Source organism: Pseudorasbora parva, chromosome 1 (assembly GCF_024679245.1).
Source record: "Pseudorasbora parva isolate DD20220531a chromosome 1, ASM2467924v1, whole genome shotgun sequence".
Lineage (NCBI taxonomy): Eukaryota > Metazoa > Chordata > Actinopteri > Cypriniformes > Gobionidae > Pseudorasbora > Pseudorasbora parva.
In genome coordinates this window covers 36,925,627-36,940,833 of record NC_090172.1, presented here as the reverse complement: position 1 = coordinate 36,940,833, position 15,207 = coordinate 36,925,627, and the positions used below count along the sequence as shown (strand labels likewise).

The following is a 15,207-nucleotide window of genomic DNA, read 5'->3' as shown; positions in this document are numbered from 1 at the left end:
GTATTCCATTCAGAGAGGAGAGAGGCCATCTACTCGCCTTACCAACATTTTTCCCACACGTTTCCTGAAAAGAAATGGCTTCTGTTGCACCATATGCTATAGCTTTTTATCCAATAATGGGATCACATAGATTAAATATAAAATACTTCTCTTCATAGGATTGGTTAAATGAAAGCGCTCAGAAAGCACTTAATTCAATGCAAAGCGAGTCTTGCTGCAATAGACTCGAAAGGCCTGTTCACAAAGAGAAAGATAACTATAACTATATCTATATAGGCTTCTACAAAGGATGATGTTCTGTTTATCATAAACAAACATTGCAGTTATGTCATCTGCCAGTTTAAATGCTCGAGCTCTTTAAAACTGCGTTGATTTCTGATTGTCTGTCAATGTTTTTATCATTCATCAGCTGACAAAAAATTCCGAAATTGTTTCCAACGACTCATTCATCTGTGCATTTATCATTATAGCTATGGTGTAGACTACCTTATGCTCACAGAATTAAACAATTTAATCTTATCATGGTGCTCAGTATTGTTTTCGTCCTTTATATTCAGGCTAATTTACAAATATTTTATATTTTATTTTGTTTGAAAAAACAATTATCAAAATCATAACTAAAACAATCCTAAATAATTAAACTTCTTAATATTCTAATATTTACTTGTTGCTCAGACTCCGGTATGGTTTTGCCATAAAGTATGATGAGTCTCATCAGCACATTAGGACTTTCCCCATAAAGTTTCATTCAATTCTGAATGAATATTATTAGGCAGATTTAAAGGTTGTTGATTTGTCTTTGGCCTCAATTTTGCATAATCTAGTATGCTGGAAGTTTACGGAAACTTCTCTCTGATTTATGATAGAAGCAGAGCAGACAAAGAAGATGATTCACAGGTGAAGCTGAATGAGGAAAAAGAGCTGGCCACAGAACAGAGCTGGCAGTCAAGGCTGAAAAGGTTGGCCTAACAACTATGCTTGAACCTGGCTGAGGCAGATTCCTTGTGTGCCATCATTCTATCAGCAACAGAGGTTTGGAAAGGGGGTTGAGTGATTCATTGATTCAATCATTCCACCGCTGATAATCTGAAAGCATGTCAATTGACAACAATCTAGTGTAACACGTCTCCACGGGTCAGAGTGAATATCTCTTTCTTCCTCTATCTCTTGGCTATGAAAAGTGTACTCAAGTTAAATAAAGACAAAGCACCCTACACTATCTAATTTAAGGATAATTCAATCAATTCAGAGCTGAGGGCTGAGGCATTAATCAATGAAAGTGCTACTCACAAGTTCTTATCAGTGACTCTGTCAATGTGTTCAATGTGAATTCTATGAAAAGTGCAACAGTTCACTGTAAATATTTAGCGCTCTGAAGACCTAAAGCTGAATGATTCCTTCTGGAAACACCTCCTCATATTCGTAAAAGACAAATTATATAGAAGTTATCATTTAACCTATAAACATATTTCTTTTTTTCTTGTCTTATTCCGGTTAGTTCTGGTTTCCAGTGTTACTCGCACGTCTTTCAAACATATATGTGCATGTTGGATTTAAACGTCTTTCGAGCGCCACCTATCGGTGTCGAGCGAATAATATGTGTCAAATAAACACTTTGGGCTGACGCTACACAGTAACTGAAGAGACCACACGGCAAAGGGAATTATACTAGAAATGAGCGCGACAAACTAAGACACGAAGTAAGATGAATGAAAAATACTTACACATATGCTAAACATACAGATTGTTGCAAAACTGCTCAAAATGAGAAGGCAATGGATGAGACATGTGTAAGACAATGTTTTAATTCATCATTTTAGCATATATATATATATATATATATATATTTATATTTATATATAATGTTCATTTTAAAACTGAAACATATTAAACATTCGTATAACATTTGCAATATGCCGTTTGTAAAAAAAAAAAAAATAAAAAAAAAAAAGTGCTTCCTTTTCCTTGCTGTATATTTCTGTCCAATATATCCTATCAGTGATGACGATGAAGACAGCAAAACTCAAAAGGCACTGAAACCGGTCTCTGCTCGAGTGTTGTTGTTGTACAACAACAACAAAAAAAGAACAAACAAAAAAAAAGTTCACATGAAATGCACACGCTTACAGAGCAAGACAGGACATCACTGCAAAACCAGTGAGAAAGCACACGGTGATCGTCCACCGGAATTATTCTCATGACAGCAACAGACATTGCATAGAGATATGCACCCTTTCACATTTTTATCAATCATATTGCATAAATACAAAGCGTTTACTCTAAAAGCGTATACTGACAGGCGTTTTACAGATCAGTACCCGAATCATGGCAAAATGTTCACAATGCAATGCGCTTCATCAGGTCGCGTTTGGACGACATAGTGCATACAGTCTGCATTATGAATGACATATAGTCCACAGTAAAAACCAATGAGTTCCAGTCCTATGCTTTGGCATTTTGTCTATTGCCGTCCATGAAACAGCCCCACCCCCTGCAAAGAGTATCAACAATATCATACAGTGAATGTTGTGCAGCAACAGGTGTTGTGGAAATACTGCCTGCTATGGCAGGAAAGTTGTTTTGTTTGTTTTTTGTCGCTTAATGTTTGTATGTAACCCATTGAGGCAAGGGGTAGTAGGAAAGCTGGTAACTTAACATAAAAAGTAGATTGACTGGGTGAAATCTTGCCCATTAGCTGCACTGATATGTTTCGCGTAGCTAACGAATTCTAACGACTACACCTACATCAAGCTAGTCCAAATGTATGAAGAGATGAGCTTATCGTTTGTTTGTTTTTGTCTTTTTCTGTTTTTCTTTTTTCTTTTTTGTACAAAAGGCACATGTATACCGCAGCTGCCTGGCTCCTATAAGAAACACTTTCAGAATGTGTCAGCGTTTATCCAGCAGACGTAAAAATCACGCAAAAGTTACTTCAAAAGACCAGCTCGTTCCGTTAGGCGCAGTTACCCATGGCTTTGACAAACGAGCCGTCGGGGAGCTGCCTGAAGATGCCCCGTAATGTCTCCAGTTCTCGCGTGAGGTGTTCCACCCTCTTGCGCAGTCTTTCGTTATCCGCCGACAACTCGATCACTTTTTGTTGCGTCTCCACATTGCGCATTTTCGCCTTATCCCGGCTCTTGCGCACGGCTACGTTGTTGCGCTCCCTCCTCAGCCGATACTCGGTGCTGTTCTTGTCGATCTGTTTCTTGTTTTTCCCTCGATCGCCCATCTTCATGGAGCCCCCTGGCAGGTGGCTGTGTTGGTGGTGCGGGCTGGGTACGGGCGTCGGGGGAGGTGTGGGATGGCCCGGCTGGAGGTGCATGGTGGTTTGCGCGCAGTGCGCGATCTGGTGCTGCAGGTAAGATAGATGCGGCGCGTGGTGTTGAGAGTGGTGGTATGTGGGTGGCATCGAGTGGCTGAGCTCATCTTCCTCCCTGGGCTCTTGTTTGATGGCCACAGGTCTCATTCGTGCCTGGCTTTCGTAGATGGGTTCCAGTTTGGAGGAATCCATGTAGCTGTTCAGACAGCCATACATCTGTGGGGCCCCCGGTGCGCCATTGGCACCATGGGGGTACTCGTAGTCTCCACTCGCCAGCTTGAGTTTTTCTTGCTTGGAGCTGTTGTGGAATAAGTCAGCCAGGAACTCGTCGTTGAAGGCAGATGGGTCGATGTAGGCGCTGATGTCGATGGAGTTCTCGTTCTCGCAGATTTCACTCAGGTCTCCAGCGGTGTCTTTGTACATATAGGGGTTTTGCTGACTCTGTGCAAGGCTGGTCATCAGTGGCCGTGGGGCGACCTCGTAGAGGTTTGCTTGCTCCATGGAGTATCTAAAACCCGCCAGACATGGTGAAGAGCTCCGGGAATCCAGCTTGTTCTCAGTACCGGAGAAAGCCGCGCTGGCTCCAAGTTCTCTGCACAGGCGAGCGCGCAGCCAGTCGTGGCTGTGCTTGGCCGTTAAAGTGAATGAGAGCTTAAAGGCTGAGACGCCACACAGAATCTTCTTTAATAGGACACTTACACCATCAGCGTGTGAGCTTCACATCTGTCAAATACTTTCTCAGCGCACTTATATACGCTTTGGAGTTTGGAGGGCGGGCATGCTCTGGGTCCTAATGCTTCCGTGCGTATTCTCTGAGCGAGAGCTCAACGCGCGCACTGATATCGACCTGGTCTTTCAGAAATGTCATTATTATTGATTTATAGGTGAAATAATTTGCGATCGTTTCACATAATAAATTAAACAAATATAAAATAAATAATTATTTTTGACAATAAAAATGTTTTATTGTAAATATAAATTGAGAATTATGAGAATTATTCATTTTGATTTTGATGCTCAAAAGGTCTTGTATTAACTGCATTAGATGTGTTGTGAATTAAAATGCATGTTCAAAATTCTCAACTGGGATAAAGACGTTCATAGAGGGAGGTGGAGGTGAGCGCAGACTAAACGAGCATGAGACAGATTACAATGGCACAGCGGTTGTAAATGTATTCGTAGCATAATACAAATGACTAAAGTTGAAAACTTGTTCTATAACTACAATTCTTTTGTGGGATAAAAGGGAGAAAGAAAAATAACAGAGTAAACGGGGGGAAAACTTATATCTCAGGCGCCTCTTGAAAAATATTAAACACACCATTTAGACTAATATTAAATTGATTTGATACATTTTACAGTCAAGTGAATAGCCTCCACGTTAAGTCTGACAACAAAAAGAAAACAGCCACAAAAAGTGTTTTTGTGCATTAATAATTGTTTGTTTGTTTGTTTTTTGTAGTTGCATTTATTCTTATTTCCACATGACAAACTGTATGCTGCAATCCATTATTTTCTTCGCGATTAGGAGAATCTTTGCGAACAATATTAAGTAGGCAATGCAGCCAATACCTTGTCAAAACAAACTGCACCACACGGTTTGAGAGAAGCCGGAGAGCACACAGCAACTTGACAACAGCATGCGCTGAAGTTAGCTAATCAGAGCGAGAGCAGTCTGGGAGCTCCCTCTATTGTTGCAGCGCGAACCTGGCACGTACCACCAAAAGAATGACACGAGAGGCAGCAACAGATATGCTGTTATAAATTACGTTTTTCTGTTGATTTATTTTGGTCTGCTTTAATTTAGCTACCTCATATGACTGAATTAGAAATTGACATACTGTTTTGGAGCCATATAGCAGGTTGTTACATGTCCTATACCATAAAAAAATAAAAAAAATACAAATAAAAATAAAGTTACCAAAAACCTCTCAATAGTTTAAAAAATATGTTGGAGGGCAAGATGATCTATGGAAATTTTTGATTTTAGGTAGACTAATGCAAGACTTCCAAACAATACACTAACATAATATTTAATAAATGTTTCATTTGTTGATGGTGGGTAGCCCTATCAATCACAATAGGCCTACATGTATTAATAATAATAATAATAATAATAATAATAATAATAATAATAATAATAATAATAATAAAGTGGAAGATTTGACTCGTCGTCCTAGATATATAGGCGAACAGTGCAAAATTAATCATCTGGAGTAGCCTATTTCCAATATAAACTTTATTTAGCTTGGCTGTCGCTTGTATGAATCTTAATAATTTGCATCTGTGAACACAAATGTAATGGCTTTTAATACTTCTAATTTCCAGCCCCATGAACCGAGAGCTAAAGTGCACTACCTTGGTGTTCTTGACTGATCTGACGCATGAAAACTCCCCAAACCGAGAACTGCAGGCTGATTGGTTTAGTGACATGTCAAACAAAGTGTACATTTCGTCGTCTTCCCAACCCTCTGATTTGATTGGTTGCGAGAGCAGATTTCCCTACATGGTCACAAGATTTCGCAATACTCCCAGCGCCGCTTTACCAAACAATAACACCTCAATCTGTGCTTATTTTTCGGTGAACAAAGAGGATATAAATCTTTATTAACTCGATTGGGCGACTTGTAAGCCTGGGACGTTTTTAAGGTAAGTTTTCAGAGGATATTGTAAGAAATTCGACAGTCTGTACCGCTGTATTTTTTGTCAATTAACCGTTGGCTCGCTAACTGAGAGGATCCGTGCCGCTCAGTCGATTGCAAAATAGCTTCAACTCCCGGATCTGAGGCCAGGGAAAGCTTAATGGCCCACGGTTAAACATGATTGCGATTGACAGTTGATCGTTATTCTTCATTCACGTAACTTCTATGTAGAAAGCCGCCTGTATGAGCTCTCGGTTCATTGTTAGACGCCTTACGTCATGGTTAGGAATGTGCCAACTATTTAGCCAACCTGCTAACCTGCAGTCGATCCAACTGGCTACGGACCTAGACCTAAAGTAACACTCGTGTCAACATTGTGGCTGTTTTACATGGTTTAACGCGATATAATGCAATACCACTTTACTGGATCTGCTGCCATTTTGAATGTAGGCACACTGTTGTAGAAAGTAAGTCAGCGGTATTCCCCTTCATTCCCACAGTTCCGTGTATGATGTAACCAGCCTGTCATCACTCAAAACAACATACAAAATAATGTCCGGCTTTAAAATGTTCACTAATAAACTTTAATTTTCTTTACCGTATCCTCACTACTCTAGTGTTGGTTTAAAATGTTAACTTTAGCTCGGCATAGTTCTGCATGACTACGGAGTTTCCCTTTTCCCGTGTACAAAGAAGCGGGTGGGAGCGAGAGCGATGATGCAACCGCGGGCAACACTTGAGCTCGCGCTCATAGGAGAGAAAGAAAATTTGCCACATATGCACATTGACATGGCAGCACGGTCGGATTACAAAAACACAATGCTAACGGATGAGCACAAGCGGTTGATCCGACTTTCAGGTGTTGCAGCATTTTGCTGAAATAATGAATTTTTTGCCCAAAGCATCTGTTCAGGTGGGGATTGTATGCCAACAAAATATGTAAAAGTGTGATGGAGAAGAATGATGCTGATGTGTGCAGAGTACCTTGTCTAACTAATTTCTCTCCACTCTGGTTTTCAGGCACACGGCTGCATTTTGTGGCATTCAGCTTCACACAATACCAGCTAATACCAACTCCAGCTCTGCGAAGCCCGACAACGTAGGTCGGCGAGAGTGAGAGAAAGACAGTGGAAGTGGATCCAAATGAACAAGCAGTTGCAACAGAAGATATCTAACACAGATCAGAACGGTGTCAGTGTTATACAGAATCAGCCTCATAATAGTGCATTGAACCCCACAGGAGCTGCAGGACTACAGCAGGTACACACATCAACACGCTAACCCATTCACCCTTGCATTTATGAATATTAATGACTCCAAAGCCTAGATCAAAGCATTGCATTGTGTAATTTTGCAGAACTTCAATCATGGTATCTATTAGGGCTGTACAATATATCCAAATATTGTGGTTGTACATATCACGATATGCGTATCACAACAGTTTGTATGCATAACTGCATGGTTTTAATACTCCAAAAGATTACCAAAAAAATAAACATTCTAGGTCAACACAGAGTAAACTGGACACGTGATTGTTACATACGTGTTACATGCTTGGCCCTGTCCCAAATGGCACACTTCATATGCACTTTCGGTCTTGTGAACTTACAATGGCTGCTTGTCCTTTAAGTCCACGAGACTGTAGGGTGTTCCATTTGTCATTTTAAGTTTCAGATGGATGCTCGCGAGCACACCCTTTGCGGTCAATATGTGCCACCAATCAGGGCTGGACTGGGGTTAAAATTCAGCTCTGGCACATCCGGCCCATGAGTTCCCCATGAATGTTTTCGCTGGAGTTGGGGCATTAAATTGGCGTATATAAATTAAACTAGGACAAGGACAAATAATGATAGATATTATCGAATTTGCTGCAAATGCAGATAAACTTAATATTGCTTTTTTGTCACAGAGAAATGCACTTGACAGTAAAGCACTGATGATTTTGAGCAAGGATGCAGTTAAGTAATTTTACTTCTTTTAAATGGTGTGATCATTTACTCACTCTCGTGTCGTTCCAAACCGGTATGACTTCTGTAAAACACAAAATAAGATGTTTTGAAGAATTTTGGCAACCAAGCCATTTTGGTTAGGCTACCATTTGAATATAGTATGAACAAAAAAAGACTCAAATAATTTTATTTTATGCTACACAGAAATAAATTAATTTAGGTTTGGAATGGCATTAGGGTGAGTAAATGATCACATTTTTGGGTTGAACAATAATATTTTGTAAGAGTTAACACATAATTTAAGTAAGACTGATATATATCTTTCATGAGGCTATTAAATTTCATTAAATCTATTAAAAAAGTAAATAAAACTTTTAAAGAGGAAAAAAAAAATTTTGTTCTTAATTCATGGGATCCAGACTTTAAAGCTGTTTTATAGACTGTAGTTTAACTGTAGGCCAGTTTCATTTAAATGTAAGATCATGGTAGTCACAGGGTAAAAAACATAGACTGTAAAAACCTTGCTCCGCATTATATGGCTATATGGTTTCTAAAACTATATAAAACATATATAATAAACTATTATATTTGTAAGTAAAAAAAATGTTCACATGTAGAAAATATGAAAACAGCCTCTATAAAAGTGATTTATATTCTGAAATATAGCAACATTTTTAATAAATGTTTCTTCTAAAACACTATATTTCTTCACTGTTAGCTGCAATGTAAATTGTGGTTCTGCTAAAGCGAAACGTTTGTGTGTATTTGTGTTTTCCACTTTACCTCATCATGAATAGGCTACATGCTTGCGGCTGTTTTCAGCTGATTCAACACAGAACCTGTAATGTTTCCGTATCATACGATTGTATAAAACAAAATTCGGAGTCAAAGTGCCGTATAGAGCAGTATTTAAACACAGTGTACGTTCGTCAGCGGCTGCGCTGTGGGGATATTCGCCTTTTGCAGTTCCATACATTCAAATAACCTACTAATAAATAAATAAATAGAAAAAAAAACACCTAATATGGAGGGGAGGCCTCTCTCGCTTCGGCTTGTCAATTCAGAAGACAAACCAATGGGCTTCTGTCGCTGCATGTTGTCAGTGGTACAAAAAAAAAAAATTGTGTGTCGGCAAATGCCTGGTATGCCAGATTACCAGTCCAGTCCCAATGCAAGGGTTTAGGGGGGCGATGCAAGGGAAGACTGCAAGGGTTTAAGGTGCCATTTGGGACAGCGCCTTAATAGTATTAAATGCAGTAAGAGAAATACTCCCTTGAAGTCTCTCAGACAGCAAGTAATCCTGAATTCAGTTCTCTTCTGCAGCTTATGGGCAAATACACACAAAATTGGCCATCTTGGTGAGAATTCAATTAAACAGTCAGTTATATCTTAGGTGAACACACTTAATTTTAATGTTATTCTTCAGTAAAACACTGCTGTTCACTTTGTAGGGATGCTTCCTTCTCACAAAAAGAATGTGCAACATGTACGTTGGTTATATAATTAATTTTTTAAAATATTATTTATTTTAAAGAATTTATCATATTGAATATTGCATTTAACTAAGTTTAAGTTTACGCATATCGCATTTTTCTTCAATATTGTGCAGCCCTATGTAAACCACAAATTATCCATTTACTAGATGTGCTGTTGTTGTTTCTTATTACCATGCATGACATTATTTTAATTCTGACAGGTTCCTCAGTTAGTTCCAGTGAGTCCTGGAGGTGGGGGTAAGGCTACGCCGCCCAGCAAAATGAAGAAGACTAATATGGATAAAGACAGCGACGAATACCGCCAAAGGAGAGAACGCAACAACCTGGCCGTAAAGAAGAGCCGCATGCGGAGCAAGCAGAAGGCGCAGGACACCCAGCAGCGTGTCAATGAGCTGAAGGAGGAGAATGAAAGACTGGAGGCCAAAATCAAATTGCTTAGCAAAGAACTGAGTGTGCTCAAAGACCTGTTTCTAGAGCATGCTCACAACCTCGCAGACAACGTGCAGCCCCCTGCTTCTGGTGGCGGCCCCGGAGACCTCTGCAACAATAACAACAACAACAACAGCAGTAACAACAGCCAGTGAGGGCCTGATGTTGGTTTGCAGTGTGCAATGCTGTGGGCTTTCTGGAGGCTCTCTAGGCAAATCATTTTACTTAATCGTATTATGCTTTCTTCCCTCCTGTTCCTGGAATGTGTACTGTCCGCAGTGTTTGACTTCTTGTGTCTTCTGTTTGTACACTCAAATTCAGTTTCTTTTTCTCATATTGTATTTCATGCAGAACATTATGGCCATAGCAACCACAGAAAGTCCAACCTACTCTCTGATTTGATGTGCTGGAAAACTTTTACAACTGCTTTTCAATGGTAAAGCAGCATCTTTCAGTGTCTTGAAACTTTGCAATATCTTGGAGGACTGTGAAAGCAAATTTGAAATCCAGCCAAAAAGATTTGACAGTAAATATGCTCACTTACTCCACTCTAATGTCTGAAGATACACTGAAGATTCAAAAACCGAGCTAATAGACAGTACCGCAGTCTGTTAACGTTATTCATTATAACTTGGAAGTAGGGCTACCAAAAATGTTATCAAGTAAGGATATCGCCGAATGCAAATAGTAGCTGTTTTGTATTCCTGCTTTTTTTGCCTGTCAGCTTGAAACGATTCAAACTTTTTATTTGTTTCAAACTCTTTATTTGTTGGCCGTGTCTTATAGCAAATACACTGTTGTATCTATGGTAACAGACTGTAGACAGACATAATGTATTGCATCAGACTCCAGACAGTGTCTGCATTACCAGTAGTCCTTAAATCCCTACAGTTAAGCCTCCAATTCTAACAAGGGTGGAGAAGGAGAGATGAAGTAGAATGTTAGCTCTAGCCTGTATGTCTGGGTGTTGGTAGCTAAATTAACACAAACTTATTTCATATCAGTAACTGTTGTGTCTGTGTAAATACTGTTGATGATGCAGATAAGAGAATGGCTGGTGCTGAACATTTAAAGTCATCAATCACCTCATGTGCCCCAAATTTATTAAATTATGCGTTATACTGAAAAGTTCCTTATCCGAAGATGCATTTAATCTAACTACTTCAAATTTTGGCCATTTTCTTTCCCTGACCAGTCTCAGAGAAGTATGTGTGAATTTACATATGTGGCAGCAGGTGTTACTAAAAGTTAATGGAATAGCCCCATGACCTTTGCCCTCATTGATTCTCATAGAGCTGTGTGTTCTTGGAGTCGCTGTAGATAGACTTTTGTACCTCAGGCTATGCGTCATAGCCTCACCAGACAGCCTTTAAGATGTATATTCCTGTTTAAGAGAAGATTAAAAATGGGAGGATAAGGCAATCTCTTTAAGATGTCTAAAGCATCTTTAATTCTAATGTATATTTTCATTTTCTATACCTGGAGTTTTAAACATTTAAAAAAGCATGAAAGGCAATGCATGATTAGCACTATTTAAACAACTAATTAAAAATTATGCTCTAGAGGAATAGCGAATCGGCAACTGCATACTTTTGTATTGTTGTATCAGGTTGGGCTAAAATAAAGTTATTGTGTAAAACTTCTTAAAAACGAGACTAAAGTCAATATTTCATGAATATTTGATTGGCATATTTTATGAGGGTTGCTGGGCAACTTGCTTTTTTACATAATGTATACTGGGTTTTTGTGCATTGTAAATTAAAATTGAATACAAAATGCATTCCTTGTGTTTGTAATAACTGTGAGGAGGGGCACAAAACTTAGACATTCATTTACCAAGTCAGCTGAGGTGTCTGCAGTGCACAGTGTCCCGCTGCAGTCAGCAGAACTGGACATAAATATATATATGCTTTTCAACACCTCTCTCAACCAGAATTCAATTTAAACATAAGAGCTACCGCTATAGGTTTGAGCAAAAAATACATTCCATCTTATCACAAACAAACAATCTTATAATTACAAAAATCTAGGAATGAATCAATGTAAAAAAAATAAAAAGAGGGGGGGGGGGGGGGGTGAAATGCTGTTTCATGCATACTGAGCTTTTTACACTGTTAAAGACATGGATTCCCATCCTAAACATAGACAAAGTTTCAAAAACTAATGTTGGACGTTTGATAGAGTATTTCTGTGTCAAAAATACTCCTTCCGGTTTCTCACAAGTTTCGGAGAGTTTTTTTCGAGTATGGGTCGGCTTGACGTCGATAGAGCGGAAGGTCCTTGTATGGGCCGTACGGGCTCTTCTCCCGGAAGGGTGCGCGCGCGCGTGACTAGAGCAAGAGAGGAAATGCACGCCCATAAACACTCTCTCAAGCTGCAGATCCAGTCGTCCGTGAACACTTATGTCGTTATGGTCCGTACCGCGCTCCACTTTATTCCTATGGGTGACGTTGAGTGACTTCAACGCTTCAGCACAGCATTCCGGGAAGGCAGCGCTGCAATTGAACCGATTTGAAAGCAGAAATGACGGGAAGCTTCACAACATCGCGGATTTCCACGCTCAATTTTTCCCGGAAAGACTCGGTACAGCCTATATTTCTTTTATAAATATAATAAAACTAAAGACTTTTCGGAGATATGAAGGATGCAATACTACTCTATAGGTACTCAAGACTGACATGAGATTGACTGAAACTGAGTGTTTCACCCCCCCTTTAATAACACAAGTCGATTTTACAATCGTGAATTGTGTAGCATGAATGGTGTAGCCTAGTTCAATAAACAAGTATAGCCTAATTAATATTAAGGTACTTAAATTTTAGATCCAAACAACCTTTTTTGTTCCATTTCACCCATGATTTCACCGACGAGAATAGTTCCAAAAGAAAGCAACATTCAGCGTGGTGTTTTGTTACTAAATGATTCAGCGTTTTGAATGAATCATTTGAACGACTCAATGACTCACTTATGAAGACGATCACTTGCTGCCCCCTATTTGCGGTTATGTTTAAAAGTATGATTGCATGTTTTATTTAGAACATCTTATAAAATTATTTATTGCAGCTGTATTTTTTGCAGTTTAAATTATTTAATTTGATTGGTAACAGCCTAGTGTCTTTACTATTATAACTGAATTTATTAATCAAATGTAATAATTTAACATGAAAGATGATGCATACATTTAATAAGATTTTAAAAAATGGCCTTTATAAAATTAAATAACGCCCTGGGGTGAATATCACAAATATGCAGATTTAAGTCGGCCTATGTAAAAGCTGACAGAACACTGATGAGAATATTACTACAGAATCAATATATGCATACAACCAAATTAATTTAATTTGATTAAATTAATGTTTAAGTTGATATTTACAAGAAATATTGTAACTGTTATTACATTTTAACTGCTGTAAAAAGCACCTTATTTGTTTACAGTGTTTGCAAACCATGTTATTGCACGTGTTCATATAGCAGCACTTTTGTATTCATTATTGAATTTTGCGCATACTGTGATTAATCGCGATTAATCACTTTAATCGTTGCCCAGCACTAATTTTTTTTACAACATTTAATCAATATTGTAGTTGTAATGGCCAGACTGTTTACATGGCACCGTTTTCAGCTTAAAGCGTTCTGGATGTTTATTTACAGGACAACAGCGTTTTGGGGGCCTAAAATGCAAACTTTTGAAAATGGGTTCCAGTGCAAGTTTCTGAAACCTATACCCTTATTGTCTCCGCAGCCACCACCAAATGTGCAGCATCCACCAAATGTGCAGCATCCACCTGGATAACTGTAGTTCACCAGAACGGCCACCACACACTGGCTTATTGGTTGAGAGGAGAAAGAGTGATGAAGGCAATCAGTGTGTATATATATATATATATATATATATATATATATATATATATATATATATATATATACACAGTGAGGAAAATAAGTATTTGAACACCCTGCTATTTTGCAAGTTCTCCCACTTAGAAATCATGGTGGGGTCTGAAATTGTCATCGTGGGTGCATGTATAATTTTTTAACTTTTAATTTGTATGGTACAGCTGCAAATAAGAATTTGAACACCTGAGAAAATCATTGTTAATATTTGGTACAGTAGCCTTTGTTTGCAATTACAGAGGTCAAACGTTTCCTGTAGTTTTTCACCAGATTTGCAAACACTGCAGGAGGGATTTTGGCCCACTCCTCCACACAGATGTTCTCTAGATCAGTCAGGTTTCTGGCCTGTCGCTGAAACACACAGAGTTTGAGACCAGCTAGGCCACACCAGAACCTTGATTTGCTTCTTACAGAGCCACTCGTTGGTTATCCTGGCTGTGTGCTTCGGGTCATTGTCATGTTGGAAGACCCAGCCTCGACCTATCTTCAATGCTAACTGAGGGAAGGAGGTTGTTCCCCAAAATCTTGCAATACATGGCTTTGGTCATCTTCTCCTTAATACAGTGCAGTCACCCTGTCCCATGTATAGAAAAACACACCCAAAGCATGATGCTGGCTTGTCAGGCTACCTTTTTTCACCAAGCTGCTTGGCAATTTTCCCGTAGCCCTTTCCAGCCTTGTGGAGGTGTACAAGTTTTTCTCTAGTGTCTTTGGACAGCTCTTTGGTCTTGGCCATATTAGAAGTTGGATTCTTACTGATTGTACGAGGTGGACAGGTGTCTTTATGCAGCTAACGACCTCAAACAGGTGCATCTAATTTAGGATAATAAATGGAGTGGAGGTGGACATTTTAAAGGCAGACTAATGGGTCTTTGAGGGTCAGAATTCTAGCTGATAGACAGGTGTTCAAATACTTATTTGCAGCTATATCATTCAAATAAATAGTTAAAAAATCATATATTGTGATTTCTGAATTTAAATTTTTATTTTTGGATTATGTCTCTCACAGTGGACCTACGATGACAATTTCAGACCCCTCCATTATTTCCAAGTGGGAGAACTTGCAAAATAGCAGGGTGTTCAAATACTTATTTTCCTTACTATATATATATATATATATATATATATATATATATATATATATATATATATATATAATATATATATATATATATGGGGATGATTAGGACGTCACGATGGACAGAGGCCAATGGCTAAACCCCTACTCTTTTTTCCCGGGATTTTTTTAATGTCCGCAAGCAAGGTCAGAACTTTGTTTAAATGTCTGATCTGAAGAACAGTGCTTTTTGACAGTATAGTGTCCCCATCACTATACAGGGGTGGTAAGACCCGCACAGACCAAAGGTTCAGCACCCCCTGCTGGCCTCACTAACACCTCTTCATGCAGCAACCTAGCTTTCCCCACGAGGTCTCCCATCCAGGTACTAACCAGGCTCAACATGTTTAGTTTTAGCAGG

At 38.9% G+C, this 15,207-nt stretch overlaps 2 protein-coding genes across 3 annotated transcripts; one reads left to right on the top strand and one right to left on the bottom strand.

Annotated features, from left to right (window-relative positions):
* Nucleotides 1-1,897: 1,897 nt before the first annotated feature.
* On the bottom strand, nucleotides 1,898-4,059 carry cebpa (CCAAT enhancer binding protein alpha). Its single transcript, XM_067450556.1, has one exon. It carries the CDS (start codon nucleotides 3,818-3,820, stop codon nucleotides 2,954-2,956), a length of 867 nt encoding a protein of 288 aa, XP_067306657.1. The 5' UTR covers nucleotides 3,821-4,059; the 3' UTR covers nucleotides 1,898-2,953.
* A 1,750-nt stretch (nucleotides 4,060-5,809) lies between these two features.
* Nucleotides 5,810-11,615, top strand: cebpg (CCAAT enhancer binding protein gamma). 2 transcript variants are annotated; one of them, XM_067439930.1, is made up of 3 exons: nucleotides 5,810-5,968; nucleotides 6,982-7,221; nucleotides 9,607-11,615. In XM_067439930.1, exons 2-3 carry the CDS (start codon nucleotides 7,105-7,107, stop codon nucleotides 9,988-9,990), a joined length of 501 nt encoding a protein of 166 aa, XP_067296031.1. In that variant the 5' UTR covers nucleotides 5,810-5,968; nucleotides 6,982-7,104; the 3' UTR covers nucleotides 9,991-11,615. The 2 variants fall into 2 exon arrangements, with proteins under 2 accessions (XP_067296031.1, XP_067296039.1); XM_067439938.1 differs by lacking the exon at nucleotides 5,810-5,968 and adding an exon at nucleotides 6,695-6,874.
* Nucleotides 11,616-15,207: the final 3,592 nt, after the last annotated feature.

Coding starts and splice junctions, on each gene's coding strand:
- cebpa (XM_067450556.1), bottom strand. CDS start 3,820: ATGGAGCAAGCAAACCTCTACGAGGTCGCCCCACGGCCACTGATGACC.
- cebpg (XM_067439930.1), top strand. CDS start 7,105: ATGAACAAGCAGTTGCAACAGAAGATATCTAACACAGATCAGAACGGT. Junction 7,222..9,606: donor GAGCTGCAGGACTACAGCAG/GTACACACATCA, acceptor TAATTCTGACAG/GTTCCTCAGTTAGTTCCAGT.